The 26,294-nt window shown below is 52.8% G+C and overlaps 1 protein-coding gene across 1 annotated transcript in view; it reads right to left on the reverse strand.

Annotated features, from left to right (window-relative positions):
- Window positions 1-26,294, reverse strand: part of CSMD2 (CUB and Sushi multiple domains 2) — a 615,632-nt gene that overhangs the window by 141,433 nt on the left and 447,905 nt on the right. The window contains exons 26-28 of the mRNA XM_062193240.1: window positions 11,374-11,576; window positions 5,819-6,010; window positions 1,918-2,056 (exon numbers count right to left, since the gene is read on the reverse strand). Of these exons, the coding sequence (XP_062049224.1) occupies window positions 1,918-2,056; window positions 5,819-6,010; window positions 11,374-11,576 (534 nt within the window). The remainder of the gene's footprint in view (window positions 1-1,917; window positions 2,057-5,818; window positions 6,011-11,373; window positions 11,577-26,294) is intronic.

Consider the following 26,294-nt stretch of genomic DNA (forward strand, 5'->3'; position numbering starts at 1 on the left):
CCCGTCCTTCACTGTTGTATTGTATCCGAGCACCCTTGACACGCCGAGCGCTGTGAAAGGCACCACGGCCACAGGACGTGTCAGACACCACCCCTGCCACCCAGAAGGTGATGGAGCTGTGGAAGTGAGGGCTGTGCAGACGAGCAAATACAAAGTCTACACGGAGTGCTGATGGCTGTGTAGACGAGCAAGCACAAAATCTGCGTAAGGTGGCGGGGGGCACTGCATCTCTCAGGGCCAGTGAGAATCACGGTTTCCATGGAGGGGGTCAAGCTTGAGCTGAGTCCCAGGGGATGAGAAGCCCCTTGGGGGCTGGACAGGGAGGGAAAAGGAAGTTGCTGGGAAGGCAGAGGCAGAGGCACAGAAGTGCGAGACAGTCACAGAGACCTGGAAATCACATAGGGTGCTGTCTGGCTGGAGCCCGGGCTCTGGGACGGGAAGGGGCGGGGGTTGACTGGAGAGGCAAGCAGGGGGGCCAGACTGTGCTGAAACTCAGAAGTGGGGCCTTTTATTTCCAGGTAAGAGACAGCCATGATAGGGTCATAAAATAAAGTATCTACTTGCTTCTCGGTTTTTAAGTCGAGGTATAAATTATGCACCAGGAAGGGACCAGCTCTGAAGCATCTGCTCCGTCAGTGTTGACAGACACAGCCCCACCCAGAACATGCCCGCCAGTCCAGGAAGTCCCACTCTCCCCTCCCTGCACCCTGCCAACACCTAGAACCCTCCACTCATCGGATCTGCTCACCATAGACTACATTTGCTGATCCTAAAGTTCCACCTAAGTTGACTCATGTATCAAACCCCTTTTGGGGGGTCCTCTTTTCCTATAGGGTGATATTTTGGGGCTCCTTCACACTGTTCCACGTATCAGTAGTTCATTCTCTCTGACTGCTGGGCGTGACCATGACAGGATGTTACAATGGGAAATGGGGTGGTTACTCCAGCGTCCTGGAGTGACAAGATCACTCTGACAGCTGGCTAAGGCAGAGACTGGCACAGAAGACATGATGGGGGCAGAGGAGGCAGTCGGCAGACCACGGCAGTCATTTGGTAGAGTGATCGGGGCTCAGACCAGGACAGAAGCTGGGAGGCTGGAGAGGATGGGAATGCACGAGGTAGGTCAAGGAGGAGCACGCTCCCATGAGAACAGTGAGGGTGAGTGATGGAGCCACGCCCTGGTGTTCAGAACACAGCTAGCGACAGGCTGAGGCTTGTCCGCACTTCAGCTGGGTGCTTGACAGTTGGATATGGGAGCCTGCAGGGCAGGTGGCCGAGGGGATACCCCGTTTACAAGAACAGGTTGGATCCACAGACAGGTAGGAGGGGTGAGTGGAGGAGAGAGGACGCCCGAGCTGGAGCCTGGCCAGGGAGGAGGGGCATGGAAGTCACAGAAGAGGCTGCGACCAGGAGAGAGGAACTCCGCACACACCCGGGGGCGGGCGTGGTGGTGCCCGCACCCCGTGTCAGGAGCTGGGACTTCTACCTCTAGGCAAGAGAGTGAGCCAGGATAGGCCTATTTGTTTCTCTGTTTTTCTGAATCTTAGCAGCTTTCGAGGTAAAAACGGATAATAAGAGCTACCCCATAAATTATTACAAGGATGAAATAAGATAATGAGGAGGGACTTCAAAAAGTTCGTGGAAAAAATGGCATTGAAACACAAACTTATTTTGGGGCAGAAAAAGCTGAAATCTGTGCAATGGCTCTCTTAGTCCCTTGGCAAGTGCTAAGCAGTGAGCAGGTGCATGGCAGGCAGGAGACACTAAGAAGTGCCTGTCTCTCTCCTCTTGGGCTCCCTCCCTCGCATGGAACCCAGGATTCGGCCCACGGGCCTGTGTGTGCTCACGGGAGAGCTGGTCCCGCGGCCCCGTGCTACAGGGCCCTTGCCCCCGACCCGGGGTGCATTGGGTACATACATGTTAAACACCAGGGCGATCACGTAGTCTGGCGAGACGGTCACCTTCCAGTCACACTCCTTGCCTGGTGGGTAGGGCTCCGGGTAGTTGGGCGAGAGGATGACTCCTGATGGCCCCGTCAGGTCTCCCCCGCAGGGCGCTGAGGACAGGAAGAAAGGTGAGGCCCACAGGTCGTGGTGATGGGCGGGAGATGGGGGCTAAGGGGACAGGGCTGGCAGGGGTCCACTCCGGAGAGGCGGGAAGGTTCTGAAACCAGACAGCGGCAGCGGCGCACATCCCTGCGAAGGTACTGGGCGACATGGGGTAGGCTGCTGGTTTTGAAATGTGTGACTTTATGTTGTGTGCTTTTTGCTTCAATGCACTATTAAAAAAAATAATACACAGGTGGCTCTGGCACTTTCCGGCTGTGTGACTTTAGGGAATGTTCCTAAACCTCTCTGGGTCTCAGGAGCTATCATCTGCCCTGTGGGGTGGCCGTACAGACTGTGGTACAGCACTGGGCGTGGGGCAGGCGGGAGTCACAACACAGCTGCTGTTGTCTCCCAGACACGCAAAGCACGTGGCGCTCATCCCTGCCTCCCATCCAGGTTCCCTTGCTGTTCGTGCCTCCCACGAGCTCTAGCGCCCTCCATGTCAGGAGCCGTGGGAACCGTGCGCATATCCACCTGCCAAGCCCGGCTGGCGTCCCCGCTCAGGCGTCATGTGATTTTCTTCCGTGGGAAGACACTTCCCACGACATGTGGCATTTGAGATATATCATTCTGTTGCTGTCTCATCCACAGCTCGACAAGCTGAGGATCCTGCTTGCTGACTGAGAGAGAGGGAACTGAAGCACAAAGTGGCCAAGCAACGTGCCCGAAGTCACTCTGGGATTCAAATCCATGCTACTCTGGCCACAGAGTTGGGGACGCTGGGGCACAGGATTCCCATGAGTGAGGATAGGGCCTTGTGTGCATTGGGGCTGCTTGGATCCCCTCACCCCTCCTCTGTTAAAGCGTCTCGAGGGGGAGATAAATGGTGCAGACTGGGACCTGCATGATCAGACCAACGACCACGCAATGGCCAGTCCAGTGACCCTGTCCTGGCCAACTTGGAAATGGAGGTGATGCAGCCAGTGAGGGTGGAAAGCCTGCATTCCAGCAGAAGTCCCAGAGGCCCGGGGATTCTTCCCCAGGGGCATTGCGAGGCCTCCACTCTGGGCAAGGCTTAGCGGGCTCTGCCTCCCTCTGCCAGCTCGGGGTAAGGCTCCCAAGGCTCCCCTCACATGCCCCACAAGGGCTTGTGGTTTGTCTGGGTTCCCAGCCTCTGGCCCAGCACAGCTCTCTTCCACCTGGCCCCTGGCATCAGACACTCCCGACTCCTCTACCAGGTGTTCTCTGAGCCCCGGAGGGACCCCCTGGGCTTCACCAACTTCACCTCCTGCTGGTTACGGGCTTAGGTGAGGGGTACAGCTCAGTTCACCCAACCACAGAGGCCAAGCTGGGAGTGGGCAGAGGCTGCTGATGATTCTAGAAGACAGGAAGTGGGCAGGCTGAGGAGAGTAGGTGATGAAAAGGGCATCGGCTTGGAAATCCCCCAGTCCTGGCCTCCAGCTCTGGCCATGCCACCCACCAGCTGTGTGAGTGCGCGCACATTCCGTCACCTCCCCGAGCCTCCACTTCCTCATCTGCCCAATAAAACAAGAGGAACGAGCATGGCGGCCTGTAATACACACAGCGGTCCCGAGTGCTTGCCAGGAGCAGCTTCTCTAATCCCCAAAACCACCCTAAGAGACAGATGTGAGTACCTTTCTTACATTTCTATTTATTTTCATTTTTATCTGAAAGGGAGGTGGACAGATGGAGAGACAGACAGACAGACAACAGTCACTTGTCTGAGGCCACAGAGCTTGCTGTGGTGAAGCCGGACCCGAGCCAGAGTCAGGTTTGAATCTAGAGCTTGCGCTCCATGGCTGCTGCACACCGACCTCCGTGGGAGGACGTGGCTAACGTGCCCAGTGCTGGGCCTGCCGTGGGGCCCACACTCGCTCGGTTCGGGATCTGTTTTCTTCCTGTACTCCCCCGGTGGTGCCAGGCCATCACCGGCCATGGTGGGGGGGCTGGACATGATGGGCTCGTCACAGGGATTTCCAGCCCCCTTGGGAGAAGAGGCAAAGGCATTTTTTTTTTTTTTTTTTTTTTTTTGTTGCCCGAGGAACACATGGCAGGGCCCAGTGCAGAAGACTGACCGGCCTGTGAGAGTCGAGTGAAGTTGGCCACCCTGCTCACCACCCGCAAGCTGCTCCCATCAGCGGAACACCGTGCCTCCCCACCCCCCCTTCCTCCATGGGGGCAGCCTCGCCCAGGGCCGCTGCTCTGGAAATTGAGTGTGGAGAACCAGAACTGTGAGTGTTGAATTGGAAGAGGCTGCAGAAGTCGACTGAGTCTCTCCCAGACCCCTAGACCAGGTGGGTCCTGGCTCAGGGAGGCGCAGGGGAGGCAGGAAACAGCGGAGGGATGGAAGGAGGGAGACAGGACGGAAGGAAGCGGGCGCTGCTGGACATGCGGGCCAGGTGTGTCGCGTTCCCGAGCCATCGTGCACCATGTTCCCCTTCGCGGAGGAGGAAGCCGAGGTTCCGAGTCGGAGCAGTTTTTCTAAGGCCGCTGGTCTGGTGACCGACAGAGAAAGACACGAAGCCTGGACCTGCCCATTTTACTGTCTCACACTCTCACTGACACATGCCTCCGGGCTCAGCTTCCTGGCCTTGTCCATTCACCCAGCTCCTGTCCCGACGAACCCTGGGCATCCACTTCCCACTGAGCTTGGCAACCCCTTCCCACTCAGTGTCTCACTGTCAGGGCCAGGCCTCAGAGCCACGGCCCCCGCTTCCCACGGAGCCCGCTTGCAGCAAGGCCAGGGCATGGGCAGAGCAGGTACCGCCTGGGAGGAGAGAGACTCAGGAAGTCTCTGGACCCCATCTCAGGTGGGGGAGGGGGCCTGGGAGGAAGGGACATTCAGACTGGTGAGGGGGGTGAATCCCGGCTCTGCTGTAGCCTAGCCCTGCCACTGGGGGCAGGACAGCCACACTTGTCTAAGGTTCAGCTTCTGCACCTGTGAACCGGGGACTGGGGGGCATTGCAGAGAGCTGCAGGGCTCTCTGAATTCACTGAGGTTTTCCGGGTCAGCGTCTCAGGTGGGGCCTGCACACAGCGAGGACCCAGTGACCATGGGTGCTGCCGGCTCCTGCACCCGAGGCTGACACGGGAGGAAACACACTGATCATCTGGCTGCGAAGCAGAGCCCCGTGGAAGTGAGCACTGGCATGCATTCCCCTTTCTTTCCTGCTCCTTTTCCCTTCAAGTTGACCCCTCCTCCTGGTCTCAAGCAGCTTAGGAGGCGCAAGGACTCTGGCCTCGCTTCCTGGATGCTGCATGGCTAAGGACAAGGCTGAGTCAGCGTTTCATCACTGCTCAGGTGGGGAGCCCAAGGACAGATTTCCGTGAGCCCAAATCCAGGTGACCGATGACCTGCCCAGGAAGGGAAGAGCGAAATTCTTCCTTTGCGCCCTGCGCCTGGGGCTGCCCTTCTGGTGCCTCAGGCCACAGAAGGGCCATTTTGGTACCTGTTGCCCCAGGCCACTCATTGTCCCCCTTGCCATCAAGACAGCCCTGGCCAGGGAGAAGGAGACACACTTGCCTGGCTTGGAACTTGTTGAAGCCATCTTACCAAGTGAAGCATTTGCTGTGTGTAGGGACTGTGATGTGTGCGCACACACACCAATGCAAAGCAGAGTGAATTCTGGGTTTTCTGTGGCTTTCAGTGTCAATTCCACCCCCACCCAGGCTCAAGAGGCAGCTGACCTTGTGTAGGGAAGGGGCTGAGCGCAAGCTGGGAGAACCAAGGAAGACCACACGCCTCCTACCTATGCATGTGGGTGGGCTGGGCTGCCAGAAGAACCGGTTCTCGATCCTCACGCAGCTGATGGAAGCACTTCCCTGCAGCGCGTAGCCAGGGTCGCACTGGAACACCGTGGAGTCCCCGGCCTCCCAACTGTCGCCGCTCCGGCTCCCATTCTGTGGGACCCCAGGGTCATTGCAGGACGTCGCTGTGGACACTGGGACAGGAGAACACAAGAGGGGGTGGGGTTGCCCAGGCGTCTGCAGCCAGCGTGGCTCCCAGCTCATCACTCTGCCTGATGACTGTCACCAGTGCCAACTGCCGTGCCCAGTCACCTTCCTACCATCCTGGCGGCTGTGGCGACAGTGTCACCACTCCTACCCCCAACTCTTGTCACTGCGTCCGGCAGGGACTGTCATCACACACCGTCACCCTCACCGACATCACCACCATGCATTCTCCCCGTACCTTTTACCTAAACTCCCTTCGCTGTCATGAGATACTCAGTTAAGCTGGACTGCGTGGTGGTGACTGCGGAATTGAGATCAGTTCTATTTCCGAAAACAAGCAACGTAACCCAGAAGCAGCACTGCACTTCCGTAGGATGCAGCTAATGCTACCCGAATGAACGACATGATGATGTATGAGCTCCCTGTATTTCATTAGAGGGATTTGCAAGGGAGTTTGGGAGTCAGCAGGCCTGAAAGTTGAGCAGGCTGGTGAAATTCCAGGCAGTTCACTGAAGCCGGCTGAACATGGCAAACGATCAAAGACTTATTAGACTGAAACTATCTTCAAAGAAAAATCAGAAAATTGTAGCAAGTGATGGAGCAGAGTTCAAAACAGACACAAATAGTTGAGTCATTGACAATCACAAAAACTCAGGATTTGGGAGATGTTTCTGGTCTTGTACCTAACCTAGTTTAACAGAGTACGAGAGCCAGGTGGAGGGGATGAAGTGACACAGACAGATCTTCTTTGTGCTGGTTATTCCTCAAAAGGCCACAATGGCCAGAGGCTGGGCCAGCCCAAAGCCAGGAGCCAGGAACTCCATCTGGGTCTCCCATGTGGGTGCAGGGACCCATGTACTCGGGCCATTATTTGCTGCCTCCCAGGTGCATTAGCAGGGAGCTGGATAGGAAGTGGAGTAGCCTGGACTCGATATGCCAGTATCACAGGCAGTGGCTTAATCTCTGTGCCAGAAAACCAGCCCCTCACAGACAGCAGATGTTTTAAAAGAGAATACTCGTATGAAAGGTGGAAGGAAGGAACAAATGAATCAAAGCATGAGTGAGTGAATGAATGAACAAACGAGGCATGGGAAAACGCACCGAAGGATGTGTAAGAGGAAGTCGAGGGGTGCACTCTGAGGCAGCTGCTACAGCCCCAGCTGCCTCCAGGGCCCAGAGCTGTCCATAGAGCCTGGTCCCCAGGGGCAGGAGGTTTGGGAGGCCATGGGATATAAATAATGCTCATTTGCTTGGAGGCTCAACTTTTTTTTTATATTCTCAAACATGTTTGGGAGAAATAATATTTTTATTAAAACAAAAGTATCTATTCTGGAGTAAAATGTACAATTCACGTTAGTTTTGAAGGAAAAGCAGGAAGCTGCACAAAGGTCTGATGCTTGCTTCACCCCAGGCCTCCTGGGGAGAGGCGCCCACTCACTTCTGCTTCGATCGCGGATCTGATAAGAAACACCTGCCTGGGGCGAAGGTTCACACTGCATCACTCCCCGTAGAGCTGGGAGTATGTCTGGGTCCGGAACGATAGCACTCGGAGCTATACCTTATAGGAAATACTCGCAGGGCACCATGCAACAAACCAGGGCCCACCGCCCACTCCTGCTCCACGCTGTCTCTCACTTTTCACGTGTTGCCTATGGGTGTTTCTCTACCAGGGGAGAGCTGAGTTCTGATGGCAGAGACATGGCCCACACAGCCTGAAGGATCTACTACTATGTAGCCATTTATAGGAACTGTTCGCCAGCCTCTGGTCCCTGGAGTTCTATTTCAGACCCTCTTCTTTGGAGATCACATTTTAAGGCCAGCCCTTTGTTTTCATCTAGCTTTAATCACTGATACCATCAGAGATGTGCTGTCATCATGTGCCAGCCACCTTTATAAAATCCTCTTCCAACACAGCAAGCTCAGATCCCCAACCCTTCCTCTCCCCAGGGCCTTTGCACCTGTTCACCCTTCTGCCTGGGATGGCCTTGCCATTCACAGTTATCAGCTCCAGCACTACCTCCTAGCACAGGCCTCTTTGATCACCCTCTTCTGGATCTATCTTTCCCATCAAATTTTACCGTATTAGCCTATTTTGTTCTTTTCACAACACAATCTGTAATGATCTTGCTCATTTATTTGTTTGCCTCTTGATTGTATATCACTTGTGTATCTCTAGGAGAACAGAGGCTTTTGGCTGTTGGCTTCCAACTGCATCCCCTGGGCTTAGAACAGGGCTCAGCACACAATAGTACTCAGTAAATATTTGTCGAATAAATGAATGGATGAACAAATCGTCACCGTCTGACACTTACGGAATTTATTTATAAAGTCAAGTAAGAATCAATCTTCTTCCGTCCCAATTACAAACAGACTTAGCTTTCATCTCTGACTTCACAGTGCACTGTACACATGTAAATGATGCCCTCGAAGAAAAACAGCTCGCTGTTCTCCCCGTTCTCACAAGGGTCATTTATATGGGAGGCAGCGGAGTGCGGTGATGAAGAGCCTAGGTTTGGGAGTCAGACACGTGAGTTCTGGGCCAACCTCTGCTCCTTATTAACTGCATGACCTTGTAGGAGAAGCCTCAGCGCTCGCATCTGCAATACAGACTAATAATAATGCCCCTAGCTTAGGGTCTTTGTGACAATTCCGGGAGGTGATACGGCACAGGGCTTAGTGTGGTGCCCACGCCATAGCTGGCAGCAATTACACTTCATGCTTATCTTTTTTTTTTTGTTCTCATTTTCTCTCTTTAATGCTCCTGAATTTGAGCTGCTTGGCAAAGCCCCCGGGGGAAGGGCTGATCCACGTGGTACAGACAGGATGTTGGATGTTACACAGCCGTGTTTACTTAATAAAGCCAAGCCTGTGCTGATCGTCTCTGGCATTTCTACACAATCCCCTGTCAAACACACACTATAAAGTTAACATGGGCTAAGCCATTCTCTTCTCCCTAGAGGAGTCCTGGTATTTGCTGCCCGACGACAGCAACAGGGAAGGTGACCTTTCCCAAACCTCCGGCCCACCCAGAGCACTGGGCCAGGGTGCCCCAGCCTTTCTGGAGCCTGGGCTGGGCAGCTTTGACCACTCCATGCTCTGTTGGCCTGCGCGGTGCTCAGGGCAGCTTGGACAAGGATACACTGGTGATAGGGGAAACTCGTGCATTTATGTGGCCATATGGTCAGTAAGCAGTGAGTGAACACCTGCTGCATGCATACACAATGGGGGAGTCGGAGGCATGGCATGGCCTTGGGTAGGATGGCAAGCAGGTGGCCAGGGCTAAGGTGAGGCAGAACGTACGGTATTGACACTGCTAAAGAAACGGAAGGCAAGCGCTGGGACAGCCGAGGCCACAGCAATGGATTCTGACTGGGGAGATCAGGCGGCAGTGGCATCTGAGATGAACCCTGAAGGATGAATAGGACTCCCAAGAGCTGGGCCATGCATGAGGAAGCAGCTGCGTGAGGCACGGCCACGAGAGAGCGACCAGCGACTCTGTCCCATGTGGCCACCCTGAGGACGCAGTGGAGGTCAGATTGTGCAAATCTTCAAGGGAATTTATCAGTACAATTAGGAGCTTTGCTTTCTTTTTTTCCTTTTTTTGTATAAAAGCCATACCCATCAGCTTGGGCGCAGTTGGAGAAACTACATGGCCTTTAATTATTCATAACAGTCCTCTCCCCAGAGAGTGGACCGAACAGCCTCCTTGGCATTCCACCCTCCTGTCTGCGGGGAGAGCCTTCTGCTGCTTGTCCCAGCAATGTCCAAAGTCTGCGCCACATCACACAGGGCAGAAACAGGCCTTGAAACAGGCCATCCACGGCCACCCACGTCTGGAAGCCGCGGCCGACCAGACACCTTGAGAATCCACGCGCATCTGCAAAGCCAGTGTTCTCTGGGGTCCTGTACCACAGACCAGACTGTGAGGTCTGCCTTCCCAACATGGCTTTATCATGCAAACTTCCTCTTCCTGCAACACCAATGAATATTCCGCAGCACTCCTGAGAATACAGCCGCAAGGCTAGGCTGGAAGCCTGCCTGAGTGTTAAGTGGACAGGTTAATGGGACAATCGTCCCTCACTACCCATAGGAGATGGGCTCCAGGGCCCCTGCGGAGAGCAGGATCTCCAGCTGCACCAGGCCCTTCTGTAAAGTGGTGTGGTGTTTGCATAGAACCCAGCCACCCTCCCACATACTCCCAGTCATCTCTGGATTACTTATGATACCATGGAAAGGCAATGTAAATAGTCGCTACAATCTATTGTCTAGGGAGTACGGATAAGAAAAAAGTCTGTATATGTTCAGTACAGATGCCATTTTTTTTTCCCTGACTACACTTTATCCATGGTTGATTGAATCCACGGATGGGTAAAATAGATCAAAGTGAGAACTGCAGCCTCACTGGTGCCGGGGTAGACGCTGACCACCCACCTGCCACACCACCTGGGAGAGAGTGTGGGGCAAGGCCATGGTGCAGGTGCCACACGGGCTTGCTCCGGAGTCACCATGGAAGCCCCCTCCCAGCCCCAACACGCAGCCCCGGAAGGGGACGGTGATGGGGATGGCTGCTGTATAACACACGTGGGCAGAAGCTGAGGCTGAGGCCGCTTTTCAGGGAGAAGACACGATGCATCCCGTGGAGAGGCCGGCACAGTGCTCCCAGCCGTCCAGTCCCGAGGTACGGGTGCTCCTCATCACACCCCTCCATGACAGAATGCACAGTGCTCATGAGTGCTGCCAGTCCTCCCCAAGCCCTGCACCGCACTCGAAGTAGAGTTTGCATCTGTGCTGCCAGCCGTGCCCCCAACACCCCCGTCCCCCCGGGTCTTCCCTGCATCCCGCCATGCTCCTGGAGTTTCGGCCACAAGGAACAACCTCCATTCCAGAACGTTCCCTGCTCCTGCTCTTGCCCGTGTGTTCTCAGCACCTAGGATGGCCTTTTCTCTTTCTCCTCTCTTATAGGGCCCACAAATCCCCCGAAGTCCCACACGGGGGCCCCTGCCAGTGGCACAGACACAGACTGAGCCCTCCTCGGAACACCGTTCTGAGTAACTGCTCCTCATCCCCCACCCAGACACGAGCATGGCATCATCTTTTGGGGAACCCCTCCCTGAGGCTCCGAGGTGGCCACAACAGCCTGTGGTTCTCCAGCCAGAGACTTATCACCAACAGGTAAATCAGTGGCTATTAACCCGCCCTCTTCACGGATATCGGAACACACACTCCCTGTGCACCGGGCCCACGGGTGCTCAGTTACATCTCTGCAGATGGAGGGAGGGGGCCACGAGGGGGCTGGTGGCGTGTGGGCTGACACAGGGCGACCAAGGGGCCGGTGGGGGCAGGCACAGACCTGAGAACTGGATGGCGAAGCCCTGCTTGCTGGTGAAGAAGTCGGTGCTGAACTGCAGGACGACCGAGTTGAAGGTGCTGTGCAGGTCCTTGGGCAGCGTGGGGCCGCTCAGCTCCTTCAGCAGAACCCCGCTCTCCACGGGCCCGTCCCAGATGCGCAGGACGTCGTGCACCTCCTCTGTGTCGAACACCAGGAAGTGGAGCCTGAACAGAGACGAGAGCAGTGGTCACGGTGCGGGCTGCTCCCAGGGGCTTCCCCTTCGCTCCTGGGGCCCAGGCAGAGTGGCACGGAGGGAGGGAGGGAGGGAGGGCAGCATCTTCACTCATGAGTGAAGTTCCCTTGGGCCAGCCCCTCCCACAGGGGCCACCCTGGAGCAATGAGTGTGGGTTGAGTGAATCTTGTTGACTATTAGGAGCCTGCTATGGCCACTGCCAGCTGCCCCACTCCTGGACCCTACACAGCCCCCAGACTTCACTCAGAGCCCCGATCCTTTTCCTCCTGGATGGGGAGGGGGTGCTGAGAAGCAGGGTCTGGGTTGCACGAAGGCTGCAGGTTACAGAAAGGCATGGGACAGGGGAAGCTGCAGGGTCGCTGAGGGGCTGGCCGGGCTGCAGCTGGGTGGGGGTCGGGGGGCGGTGAGCCTATATCTTGCTTTTCTAGAGCAGAAGTCTGGGCCTGGGGCTGCTCATAGGCTTGACTGAAGGGATTCTTGCAGCCCAATGAGGCCAGGCAGGCGGCAGGGAGTGGAGGGGGGTGGGGGGCTGCAGGCCACATCCAGGGCTCTCAGAACAAGGGAGCTCAGGAGGAACCTGGATTCTTCCGGGACAGAACACTTCTGGCAGCCAAAGCCTGTGTGATCGACACTCTGCTAACCATTTTTTTTTTTTAACTCTGGAATAATTTTAGACATACAGAGAAGTGGCAAAGACAACACAGAGAATTCCCCGAGCTCCTTTACTGCTTCTCCCACTGTCAGCCATGTGCATTTCCATGGTACATCTGTCACAGCTAAGAAAGCCACACTGGTAGATTCCTGTGAACTGAACGCCAGACTTTATTTGGGTTTCACCAGTTCCACTGATGTCTCTTTTTTTCTGTTCCAGGATGCAGTCCATGTATCACTATCTCTTTTTAAAAAATCTCTTTGTAAATTATAAAAATGTCACAGGAGCAAGGTGGAAAAAAAGGCAAACAATACACAGATGTGCTGAATGTTCAAGAATCCTCTCTTTGCTACTCAGAGCTTTTCACTGAATACGGAGTGGGGGTGCTGCATTTCCTACTAGAGTTTTCCAATGTACACGCAATGAAAAGGGGACTTCAAAACATTCATGGAAAATGGAATTAAAAGAGAAGTTCATTTGGTGCATCTTTTTGTAATTCATGCACGTAGCTTTTTCCTAATACACATTTTCTACAAAATGTTCAAGATCCCTCATATGTATGAATCTGCCCGAGTGTGAGTGCATTTTCCACAGTTTTAGGAAACCCTTGCTTTTCACTTCATGACGTCATGCACATGGACATGCACTTCAACTTGTATCCTGCAGACACGAACATTAAACTGCGAGAAACACTCCCACCTCGACGTGGCTTGGTGTGTTTTGGTCGCCATTTCAGTTCATTTGTAAGAATACTTTTTTTTTTCAGGGAAGTGTGCTTGCTTATTTATTTATTTATTTATTGCTCAAGACTGCTAAGTTGTCCTCCCAGGTAATTGGATCCATGTATATCACCACTAACTGGTGTTAAAGCGACATCTCTCTGAGCTTCTCCTCACCAACATCAGACAATATGATGTGCAAACACATGCTCTCTTAGAACACACTACCAACTGCTAGAACAAAACGGAAGATCACTGGTGTTTTCAATCCAGATAACGTAGTAAGGTTGGGTATTTCCGCACAGATTTACTGGGCCTTGATATCTCTTCTTATCCTTTATCCGTCTTAGTCTTTTACAGTTCTATCCACACATCATGATTTCTGGTATCTGTACATATTTTAACTTGTCTTTTATGAGATACAGGTATTGTAACATTTCCCCCAGTCTCTGGCATCTTTCATTCCTCCTCTAAAAAAATATTTTTTTGTTTGTGTGAAAGACACAAAGCGAGAGCACTTCCGAATGCTGGTTCCTTCCCCCCGAGGCCCACAGGTCAGTGCTGAGCTGGGGCTGGCGCTCAGTCCAGGTCAGGCGGCAGGAACCCTGTTACTTGAGCCATCACTGCTGCCTCCCAGACGGTGAAGCTGGGTTCTGGAGCTGGACCAAGAACCCAACTCAGTCACTCGGATCTGGAATGGAAGTGCCTTCACAGTTTTTTGAAAGATGTATTTATTGATTTGGAAGTCAGAGTTTTGGAGAGAGGGAGGGGCGGGGGGAGAGAGGGAGAGGGAGGGAGGGAGACAGAGAGAGAGAAAGAGAGAGAGAGAGAGAGAGAGAGAGAGAGAGAGAACCGTCTACCTGCAGGTTCATTCCCCACTCCCTAAATGGTTGCAATGGCCAGGGCTGCAATGAATCAGGACCTTCATCTGGGTCTCCCATATAGGCCATCTTCAGTTGCTTTCCCAGGCACATTAGCAAGGAGCTGGATTGCCAGTAGAGCAGCTGGGACTTGAACCAGGCCCCATATGAGATGTGGTGTCACAGGCAGCAGCTTTACCGCTATGCCACAACACCAGCCCCAGGTGCCTTCACTTCCAGGTTACATGCCCACTCCCTTCGGGCTGCTACTTTGGTGTAGAAGTCATTCATTTTATGTAATCAAATATGTCACTGTTTTCCTGCAAGGATAACAGGTGTCACGTTATGCTTAGGCAAACCCTCCCCTAACTCCAAACGATTAACTCTAGCATTTTCCCAGAACTGGCATACTTTCATTTTTAAGGGTTGACAGGGTCACTGTTCTTCCAAGTGGACAGTCAGTTGTCCCAGCCCCTACCTGATGTGGCCTCTTCCCTGAGCGCTCAACGGCCCAGACTTACTCCCTCTCCCCAGTGAGAACAAAGTTCCCCCAAGTGCAGGCACAGGCTGTGCTTACTGTAGGATGCACCTGGCACTCGGACGGGGCTCGCGAATACCTGTGGAGGGAGGACTCCAGGCTCTCTCCATGGGCGTGGAATGCCCCTGTGGCTGTCTGTCTCCAGACTCCTTTCCGGTGTCCCCTCCCTCACCCATCCTGGACGCCATTTATGGGCGTGGGAACACAGCCCTTCAGTTCACCAGTTTCCGTGGTCTCGTGTTCTGACATTCTGAAAGGGCAAGTTCCCCTTCACGGTCCCCCCCCACCCCCCCCCCCCCATCCCCCGGTCCTATAAGCTTCTTAGCTAATTTCCTAAATTTACGGTTTCAGATGAACTTCATGGTTACCAAGTTCCAAAAGAATTCTGCCGAGACTGACGGGAACCACACACCTTTATGGATAAACTTGGGGAGAACGGACACCTTCCTGTTACTAATGGTTCCCTGCGAGGCACACTGGACATCACTCAGCTTACGCAGTTGAAACATTGTACGGTTTTCTTCTGTGCTCTGGTTTCTTCTTTGAAGAAACTTCTAGGAACTATTAGGCTTGTTCTTGGGCCGTCTGTGCGGTTACAAGTTTTGGTTCCACTGAGAAGGAGATTTAATGTGTAATTACATTTTCTAGTTAGCTACTGTTGGGTTTATACATGTGTGTGCATCTTATTTTTGGTCAACAATGGGCACTAATGCAATCGGAACGACTCTCTTGGATCTCCTGGGTAGACCTTCTGTAGATACAGGGGAGATACCTGGAGGTCAGGAGCTGTGAGTCTGCCCCGTCCCCCGCCCCCACCCCACACCCCCTGCTTGATTGAGAAGGAGCTCCCCAGGAGGCGAAGCCAACAAGTGCCCTCACCCTGGAGTCAAGCTGCCCCCTTTCTTTGCTGCTTCCTCCCTGTCACTCAATGCACTGAACAATGTGGTTGCCACCACAGGAGCAGCCCCGCTGGCCAAGAGGGGAGCAGCTACACCTACTCTCAGCAAAGAAGCTGGCATGGGCTGCACCTGCCAGGAATGGGCAGAGGAGGTGAGGCTGGAGGTTCAGGTGGCAGGAAAGGGAGTGTGTATTCATTGGATTCAAGAACCCAAGTCAAGACCCGGAGGCAGAGAGGCAGGAAGGTGGGAGGAAACCACGCTTGAGTTCAGCTGCTGTTCCGATGTCACAGGGACAGAGCAGGACTGAGAGAGGGAAGTGGCCGACAGCCTCACAAGTAGAGGGAGAATGTCTTTGTTCTCTTCCAGTGACAGCTCAGCTCTGGGGGCTGGCTGATGTCCCAGAACGTAACCGACTGAATGAGTGAGTGAGTGAATGAACTCCCAGGACAACCAGTCTACTGGAAGTTCCAAAAAGTGATATCATATGGGGCTGGTATTGTGGATTAAGCAACAGGTGTCCCATCTGGGCACCGGTTTGAGTCCTGGCTACTTCACTTCTGGTCTAGCTCCCTGCTAATGTGCCAGTGAAAGCAGCAGATTACCCGAGTCTTTGGGACCCTACCATCTATGTGGGAGATCCAAATGGAGTTCCAGGCTCCTGGCTTCGGCCTGGCCCAGGCTCTGACCATTGTGGCCATTTGGGGATTGAACCAGCAGATGGAAGATCTCTGTCACTCTGCCTTTCAAATAAATAAGCAAATCTTTTAAAAATGTGAGAATGTGGAGACTAACTAGCAATGCAAGATGTGTTTCTATAACAACCACTGCGAGTCCAGCATTTTCACATTATCCCACTGAGTCCACATAAGTATCTCCATTGTGTAGGTTGCATCAGTCTCTTTAGAAACCGAAATACTGAGGCTGAGAGGTCGAGTAACTTGCCCAAGGTCAAGGGCTGTTATTGAGAGCAAGCGGGAATGATTGTTATATAATCACAGTCTGGGTCAGCCTTCAGCGCTTCCATCCTCTCCCCAGACACTGCCGGCCACACCCGCAGGAGGAAGAGGCTGTGCGTGGGAGCCATTCACACATGAATCACACACAAGGCTCCAGGGCTGACAGTCAACACCGTCAATTAAAAGTGCTAGCTCTCAGTACGGAGCTTGGCTGACTGGATTATCAGACAAAACAGAGCTCTCGGTGTTGGTGTGGATGAGGGGCAGGGGGACGGGAGAGGAAGGAGCTGGGGGTCTTCTGCATGCAGAAACAATACAACTTGGTAGTGGAAAGGACAGGGGCTCAAGTCCCACACTGCTTCCCGTACTCTCTGAAACACATCCCAGGTGCTGGGTGCAGGAACAGAAGGGTGCCAGTGACAGCCAGGGTACCGTTTTCTGGGAGTTTCTGGAGATGGGTGACCTCCACGTGTACACAAATTCGTTAAAAGATTATCAGCTATGGCAGACCCCGTGAGGGAGCGAGCAGCAGTGCTGGGACACAGTCACCACTTCAGGTAGAGAGACTGAAAAAAGCCTCTTGCAGGAGGTGACATTTAAACAAAATGACAGGCTTGGGGCTGGTGCTGTGGCATAGCAGGTTAAGCTGCTGTCCTGCGGCACTGGGATCCCATATGGGCACTTGTTCGAGTCCCAGCTGCTCCACTTCTGATCCAGCCCTGCTAATGCACCTGGGAAAGCAGTGGAAGATGGCCCAAGTCCTTGGGCTCTTGCACCCACATGGGAGACCTGAAGAAGCTCCTGGTCCTGGCTTCAGTCTGGCCCAGCCCCAGCCATTGCAGCCATTTGAGGAGTAAACCAGTGGATAGAAGACCTCTCTCTCTCTCTCTCTCCTTCTCTAACTATGCCTTTCAAATAAATAAATAAAATCTTTAAAAAATGTTTTATGAAACAACTATACATGATTTGATTTAAAAAAAAATTAACAGAAAAGGGTGGGCTCAAAGGGAGCGGCCGCAGGAAGAACAGGCGGGTGGGATGAAGCCTTCCAGAGCAGAGGCCCTGGGAGGGAGCTGGCCTGGAGCATTTGAGCATCAGAAAAGCTGGAGCCAAGAGAGGCAGGCAGAGGTCGGGCCAGGTGGGACTCCGTGGATGGGGAAGAAGTCTGGATTTTCTTTGAGGAATGAGAGGACATCATTGAAGGATTTTACACTAAGGCCCAATGGGGGCCGATGGACATTTGGAGGGGACTCCTGCTGCCTGGCTGAGGTCAGCGTGGCAAAGGTAAGAGTGGGTGTGGGGAGATGAGCTGGGGGGGCTGCCAAGGGAGCACAGTGACCCCTTTTATTAACACCTTTGATGACAGCCAGGAAGGACTCGGTTTCTAAACCAACTGCAGCTACTCAGACTCTTCTTGACTATTGTTCGCAACTTACAGAAATCAAAGTCTACACACGCAAAGCTGATTCCAGGCCACAGCAGACTTAGCATTTGTCTGGGCAGCTCCCTGCAGCGTCTAGCTTTTGAAAAACTGAAAACCATTTGAGGACCCACCCGACACTCCCCCTGTCCCTTCCCCAGCCCCTGGTGGGGAGACACAGAACGGGAGGGGAGAGGTGATGGGGCTGCGCTCATGCATGTGTGTGTGTGTGTGTGCTCTTGTGTGTAAATGTGCATGTATGCGTGTGTATGCATTGCCTTGGACCACAGACGTCAACCAGGGCAGAGGGCTGAAGTGTGCTGGGTGCCCAGCTCCGCGCTGAGAGCTGGAGGAAGCCCTGCAGGCTGCTGCTGCTGACTGAAGGAGACACACACAATTCAGTAACGTGTGCAACGGGCGTGAGAGGAGGATAAATGAGGTGCTGTGCAAATAACTGTGGGATAAAGAGAAAGACTTGTAGACCATCTCCCACATGCCAACTCCTTTAGGTACACTGCCTGCTACCCTCCTAAAATCCTTGCATTTTGGAGTCTCTCCTCACCACTTTGCTGAGGGGGTGGAGTTCTGAGGGGTGAACATAGGCACCTGCAGGATTAAACAGCTCGGAACCGTCCCAGCCAGACTTCAGACCACGTGTGCTTGGGGTCAGAGGCTTTCCTTTACCCCATCTGCTTTGCTTCTAATTCAGGAAGGCAAGGAAAGCGTCAAAGAGCACTTGTTTTGGAGCAGTCTTGAGACAGAAAAGTATAAAGAAATTGAGAGAGAGGGAGAAGATGCCAAGAGAGGGAGGAGTTGGTACAGAGACATCAACAGGTAACTGGGGCTGGATGCTGTAGCACAGTGGGTTAAGACGCCACTTGGGAAAACTGCATCTCTTATGGGAGTGCTGGTTTGAGTCCTGGCTACTTTCCTTCCCATCCAACTTCCTGCTAATGCATCCTGGGAGGCAGTAGATGGTGGCTTAAGTGCTTGGTTCTCTGCTGCCCAAATGGGAGACCTGGATGGAGTTCTGGGTTCCTGGCTTTGGCCTGGTCCAGCCCTGGTTATTGCTGGCATCTGGGGGAGTGAACCACTAGAGGGAATCTCTGTCTCCTGCTCTCTCTCTCTGACCTTGTGCTCTAAGCAGATGCATAGACACACACACACATGCACACACACAGAGCATCTTCTCCCTATCCTCCTTTGAAGCCACCCCTTGCACCAGGGCTGGGAGCTCTTTCTGAACCACACATCCGACCCGGTCACTCTTCATTTCTACAGAATAGTCAGACTTCCCAGGGGCGTGCCAAGTCCTGCGTGAGCTTCTGCAGGTGGTGGCTCCTATTCCCCTCCTCCTTTACCCATTTCCTTCTTAGTCTCTTGCTTTGGGGCCTCTCTTCTGCCTGGAGGGCTCCACCCCTGCAATGTCCCCACCACCACCTGTAGGGGGTTGCACTGTGTCTCGCAGAAGTTGTGAGCATGCTCACGTCCTAACCCCTGGGTCCTATGACTACGACCTTATCTGAAACAGGATCTTTTCAGATGTGGTTGAGTTACGACAACAAGGTCAGCCTGGATCCAGTGAGTGACAGCTTTACAAGAAGAGGGAGCAGTGCATACAGAGACGTAGAGGAGAAAAGGGAGGCGGATCACGCAAAGACAGAGACAGAGATGCAAGCGACGGGTCTACCAGCCCACAAAGGCCGAGGATGTCGAGCAACCTCCGGGAGCTGCAGAAGGACACAGAGATTATTCCCTAGGGTCTTCAGAGGGAGCTCAGCTCCCAATGCCTTGATTTGGGACCTCCAGCCTCTAGAACAGCAGGAAAACTCATTTCTGGTGTTGTAAGTCCCTTGGTCCATCATGGTAGTCCTGGTAAACTGGTAATATACCTGGTAAACTAATACACACTTGAGTGCCTCAGACAGGAGCTTTACCAAGGCTCTCCACCTCCCCCCTCAGGTGAGATGCTCCTTCCAGGTGCTCCCCTGTGTCACAGCCCTCCACTGGCCTCTCTGTCTTGCTGAGAAACCTCCTCTGGTACACCTGGATCTCATTCATCTCTATGTCTCTGGTGCCCAGCACCAGGCCTGATCCCCACTAAACCCTTGAATGAATGCTGTCTGATCAAATGGATGAATGAATCAATGTCCTGCCTGCTTTCGGATTTCCCAACCCACCCATTGTCTTTGTTAGGCGTGCGCCTGTCCACAAGAGGTGATCTGAGCAAACCCCAGGTGTCAAGGCAGAGATCCCCCCTTTCTCTGGAGGTTCTGACATCTCCCTTCACTGCCCATCCAGCCTCCTGGATCTCACAATCCCACCTGTGATTTTCTCCATCGCTAGCAAAGACAGAGGCTCCGGGTACATGATCGGAGGCCAGAGCTGGCTGCTGGGTCGAAGCCCAGCAGAGTCTAAGGAGACTGCAACCCTGGGCTTGCGCTCTCTGAATCCAGCCCCGCAGGCTCTCTGTGATGCTGCCCCGCCCGCCAGCAGGCCACTGAGTCCCCTATGCTTTGCTGGTGGTGCTGAGGAGGTTCCTGTCACTCAGCTGCAATACCAGGAGGAAGTTTTTTCCACCAAAGCCTACATCTGAGAGGCTGGGAGGGCGCTGGCTTCTGACTGCAGGAGATGGTCCCCTAAGTGCTGTCCACAAATAACCCTTGCTTCTGGGATTGGGGTCCTCAGTTCTCTGAGTCTGAAGGAAACAGCAACACCTTGAGCACTTTTGGGATACGGGGCCAGCCACTGCTTAGAGGTGGCCCGTCTGAATCCTCTCCACACAGGAGAGCTGTGCAAAAATGATCACGGGGAAAGGAGTCTAGGACACCTTGACAAGTCGATTTCATCGGCCTTGGGACTGGAGTCCCAGAACATGAAAGGGCCCTGAGTGCTCCCACGCAACCGTCACCACGGCAGGGACACCCCAGGAGCCATGACGGCAGACTCCTGCTTCAGGGGAACCGACACCGGAGGGAACAGCTGCTGCAGGGGGCAGGGATGGCCCAGAAGTCACTGCTGTCCCCCAGTGAGAATGCAGCCGAAACTGTCCTCTGTCACATTGGAAATGACAATAAGAAAATAACACTCATTTTATCAAATGTCCCCCACCCCGAGTCACCCAAGTGGCAAACCAACAATTAAATCAGGATCATAATGGCAGACATAATGATTAAAGCATCGTGCTATCCACAGAGCAAAACCCAAGATGACAGCCCAAAGTCGCATTGGCGTCAAGAGCCTCTCCTAGGGCCAGCTGCTGTTCAAAAGAAAAACAAAACAAAACAAACAACACAATCTTTGGTTATTTTCAAAAGTGAAAGAGAAAAACTATCTTCAGGTCCCTGAAACTGCTGCATGACACCCTGGGTGGCAACGGGTGCTTTGGGCTCAGCTGTTGCCTTGTATTTCCCTCTGACATGTGGGTGACCTTGGGCCACTGCCTTCTCTGCACCACCACCCTGGCACTGGCGGCTCAAGGTTGCATTCGGTTAGACAGAGCCTGCCCTCTCTGTGCCCAGGATTTTGTGAGAGGCAGGTGCATCTTTGTCCTTGGAAGAAATGTCTTTCACTAAAAACAAAACGGGTTCAGGTATGAGTTTTGTGGCCTTGTGGAGCCTCAGTTTACCCTCCTGTAAAGTGGCAGTAACATCATTTATCTAGCAGTGTCCATAAGAGGATTCTTGTAGTGTTACAAATGAAATCACATGTAGAGCACCTGGTGCATCAGATAAAATCAGCCAATGGTAAAAAATCACCTGAATTAAAGTCCAGTTTCGTTCTATTTATTTATTATTTTACTTGACTAAGAGAGATTGTTAAAGTCTCCCACAATGGCCAGCAACCTCTCTTTATATTTCTGACAGATTTTGCTTTGTTTTCCCCCTTGGTTATCTGGTGCACAGGGATTCATGACTGTTAGCATCATTGTGGACTGTGCATTTTATCACATGTAAGAATTCCTCTGCCCATTCTAACACTTTTTCTTAAACTTTGCTTTCTATCACTGTTGAGCAAAGCATTACTGTGACACTAGCTGTCTACGTAGGTATTCACTCAGGCTATTTTGTCCCCAACTTTCAGTTTTAGCATTTTGCTGTACTGATTAGCACCGTTTCTTTGTCTCATGGCCAATCTGAGGGTCTGTATCTTGCACCATGGATGTCTAACCTGCAGGCGCCACACAGCTCCCTCCTGCCCACAGGTCCACCTGTGGCTGCTCCACACAGAACTGTCCAGGCTTCCTTTCCCTGTGTGCCATCATCCAGGGCCTCTCTCTGGGAATCCTACACACCACTCTGCCTGCACCTTTTGCACGCCGTTTGCTCAGCGTCGGTGTCTTGCATCCTGTTCACCACCTGACCACGACTCAGATTAGTTGTTCCCTGCTCTGGGCTCTGTGTCTGTGGACCCTCCATTTCCCTGCCCATCCTGAACCTCTGTTACCTTGGCCTCCTCCAGGGGCTGTCTCTGCTCCCCTCCCTCCCTTTTGGGTGGCCAGCCAAAGGTGATTTATACTCATCAGAGCTGACATGTTTGTTCTTGGTGGAAGAGTAAATGCTTGCTTCCTCTTCCTCCTAGGCATCCCCTCCCTTACCATCAGACGGAGCTGGGAAACGTGCTGGTTGCTGGATGTGGGAGGGAGGCCAGTGCTGCGGTCTGACTGCTTCTGTCCTCCCCAGATTGACAGCTGCAAGGATCAGGAGGTGGGGCCTGGGAGGTGATTAGATTGCAAACGAGCTTAGTGCCCTCCAGGGAGCCGTGTGTCCTTCTACCAGGTGAGCCACTCAAGGAAGGGTCCCTGGCCAGACACCACATCTGCAGGTGCCTCAATCTGGACTTCCTAGTCTCCAGGCTGTGAGAAGCAAATGTTTGCTGTATCCAAGTCACCCTGTCAGAATACTTTGTTACAGCAGCCTGGGTGAGCTAAGGCAGCCTGACACTTTAAGAATTCTGTTCCAGGGGCAAGTGTTTGATGCAGTTGTTAGGAAGCCACTTGGGATGCCCACATCCCACGTTGGAGTTCCTGGGTTCAAGTCCCTTCTCCGCTTCTGATTCTGGCTTCCTGCTAATGCAAACCTCCCAGCGTGGGCTTGACCTAGTCCCAGCTGCTGTGGGAATTTGGGGAGTGAGTGGATCAGTGAATGGGAGATCTCTGTCTCTCTTTCTCCATTGCTCTGCCTCTTAAAAGAAGTCATTGTGTTTCCATCTTTGATGCGGTCTCTCCTTTAGCCTCATCGCTGTTCAGGGGGAGGCACTGGAGGACTCCACACGTGGCAGGAACCTGGAGCCCTGGGTGATTTTTGTGGGACAGCCACATCACTCCCCACTGCTGACCAGCATCAGACTGTGGACCGAGTGAAAAGTTAACTTTTCTTGTGTTAAACCACTGAGATGTGTGGATTACTTATTACATCAATTGGCCTCTATTGCTGGTTAATACAAGTATATTTCTACCAACCTATTTTATGCATTTTTGTTTAGGATATTTTCTGCTTAGTTCCTTTATTTTTCACTTTTTGTAGCATTTCTTAGTTTCCAAAATTCTTCAGGGATTTGTGACATATCCATTGTGTTTTCAATTCTACTAGTGGCTGTCTTTTTGAGCATTTTCAAAAATACTCATATTGGCTTCACCCCTCCCATGCATGATGGCCAATGTAAAAATGGTCTGACTTTCCCTGACACCTCCCCCTACAATCAGACCACTGACAATACAGCCAGGGACTGCAGAGTCAACTTGAACACAGTCTCGCAAGGCTGTCAGTTCTTGTGGTGATTCCTAAACATCTCAGTGTCGGTATTAGTGCTATGGCTGCTGCACCACGTTCCCCCAGACCTGGCGCCTCACACCACTGGAGGTTCACTCCTTCACAGGCCTGGGGCCAAAGTCTGAAACCAGCACCGCTGCCCTCACGTCGAGGTGACCTCGGGCAGTGCTTCCCTCCGAGGCTCCAGCGACAATCCAGGCCTCGCCTCTTCCAGCCTCCGGGGCTCCTGGCTTCATCCCCCCTATTTCTGCCTCCACTTTCCTCTTCTCGGGACACCCGTAACTGCACCCAGCCAGATCATCCAGGATAATCCTTCCATTTCGAGATCCTTCATTCATCCCTTTCCCAAGAAGGTGACACTTACAGGCTCCAGGTGTTGGGATGTGATCATTCGGCCCATTGCAATGTTTCACAAGTGCCCTAAGAAGCCTGCCAGTGGCTGTTTTGGGTGCCTATCTGAGGGCAATGTGTGGATTTTGTGTGAATCATATTTGCTGGCTGAATCGACAACTGTGGGTTCTCACCACAGCACTGACTTTGGCCTTGGAACATGGGAGGGAAATCTGAGGCAGGTTGGGTTAGACTTGGAGGTTGTCCTCTGGCAAATGATTGCAGGAATCTGCTTAGGGCGGAGGGTGGATTCGCTCCTGTGAGTGCGTTTTGCCAGGCTCTTGGAGGGATTTCCATGGTTATCCTTGGAGTGGTTTCATTGTTCATCAAGTTGCACTGAATTCATTTTGCTTGGAATTCAGGGAACCCCTGCAATCCACAGAGGGTGCTTTGGCACCGGTCACTCCCTCGCTCCACCCCCATTCCCAGGGGGCTCTGCTAGCAGTTTGGGTCTTAAGAGTCCCTCTGCTCCATTTCCTCACGGCTCTTCACTTCTGCTGCCTGACTGGCACTCTGTCTTCCACGCTTGGATACTTTTCTTTCATTACTTTGATATCTTCGTGCTTTTTCTCTGTGGTCTTAGCGAGATCCTGTAGCCTGGCTACTCTCCAAATCCAAAGCTTTCTTAGGAGGCAAATGCTACCCCCGGGGACTTCACTGGTTATTATGTAGCTAGTTCCCTCCATTCCTTACCTGCCTCCATCACTGTCTTTCTAGCTCAGGAGCTCCCCTCCCCCACACCATCACTCATCTTCTACTTATCACCCACACTGTATATTTAAAGGGGAACATTATATATATTGACATTTTCTTTTATGATAGCAAAACTTTTCCAGAAAAAAAATATGATCTTTTTTAGCGAAATGGCACACATTTTAAAGAATGGTCTGTCTTACTTGGCATCCCATATGTTCATTTTATTTTATTTTGGATTTTATTTATTTGAGAGGTGGAACCAGAGAGAGAGAGAGGGAAAGACAGAGAGAAAAGCCTTTCGTCTACTGGTTCACTTCCCAAATGGCTGCAACGGCCAAGGCCAAAAGTCAGGAGTTTCCTCCAGTTCTCCAATGCAGGTGCAGGGGTACAAGCACTTGGGCATGTTCTACTGCTTTCCTAGGCCATAGCAAAGAACAAGATCAGAAGAGGAGCAGCCAGGGCCGGTGCTGTGGTGTAGTGGGTAAAGCTGCCGCCTGCAGTGCTGGCATCCCATATGGATGCCGGTTCGAGTCCTGGCTGTTCCTCATCCGACCCAGCTCTCTGCTATGGCACGGGAAAGCAGTACAAGATGGCCCAAGTCCTTGGGCCCCTGCACCCATGTGGGAGATCTGGAGGAAGCTCCTGGCTCCTGGCTTTGGATCAGAACAGCACTGGTAGATGCAGCCAATTGGGGAATGAACCAGCGGATGGAAGACCTCTCTCTCTCTCTCTGCCTCTCCTTTTCTCTCTGTGTAACTCTGACTATCAAATAAATAAATAAATACATCTTTATTTAAAAAACAAAGAAGAGAGGCCGGCGCCGCGGCTCACTAGGCTAATCCTCCACCTTGTGGCGCTGGCACACTGGGTTCTAGTCCCGGTCGGGGCACTGGGTTCTATCCCGGTTGCCCCTCTTCCAGCCAGCTCTCTGCTGTGGCCAGGGAGTGCAGTGGAGGATGGCCCAAGTGCTTGGGCCCTGCACCCCATGGGAGACCAGGAGAAGCACCTGGCTCCTGCCATCGGATCAGCGCGGTGCGCCGGCCGCAGCGCGCTACCGCGGCGGCCATTGGAGGGTGAACCAATGGCAAAAGGAAGACCTTTCTCTCTGTCTCTCTCTCTCTCTCACTGTCCACTCTGCCTGTCAAAAATAAAAAATAAAATAAAATAAAATAAAAAAAAAAACAAAGAAGAGAAATAGCTGGGACTCGAATCAGTGCCCACATGGGATGCTGGCACCACAGGCAGAGGCTTAGCCTACTGCTTCAAAGAGCTGGCCCCTGTTTATTTTGTTTTCAACTTACTATGGTATTTATTTTTTGAGCTAACATTTTTAATTGATGTGACAATCAAAGGCTCTATGGGTCTATTAAATAAAGAGTTTAACAAGTAAAAAGTCCCGAGACCATGCTCCAGCAGACAGTAGGCGAGCACTGGAAAGCACTGATTTACTGGAACCTGTATGTGAAAGGGCGAGATCTGCCCTGGGCTAGCGCGATCAGGCACTTCGCTGCTTGAAAGGTTTCCTCTTCCCCTAAGAGACGTCAGAACTTGGTTCTGGGACTGCACTCGGCACCAGGCTGACGATGCGCTCCGGACCCTGCACCTGCAAGGGGCGGCTCAGCTGGACTCACAGGCTTGGGTCCTTTGCAGCAGTTAGTGTTTCTCGGTCTGGATGTGATCCATGAACAAGCCCACTGCCAGCGAGCACCGCCGCTCTTGAGGCTACATTTCCACCCACGGGGCTGGCCACAGCCTCTCCTTCCACACAACCACCAGCTCCTCTGGGCT

Source organism: Lepus europaeus, chromosome 5, assembly GCF_033115175.1.
Source record: "Lepus europaeus isolate LE1 chromosome 5, mLepTim1.pri, whole genome shotgun sequence".
Lineage (NCBI taxonomy): Eukaryota > Metazoa > Chordata > Mammalia > Lagomorpha > Leporidae > Lepus > Lepus europaeus.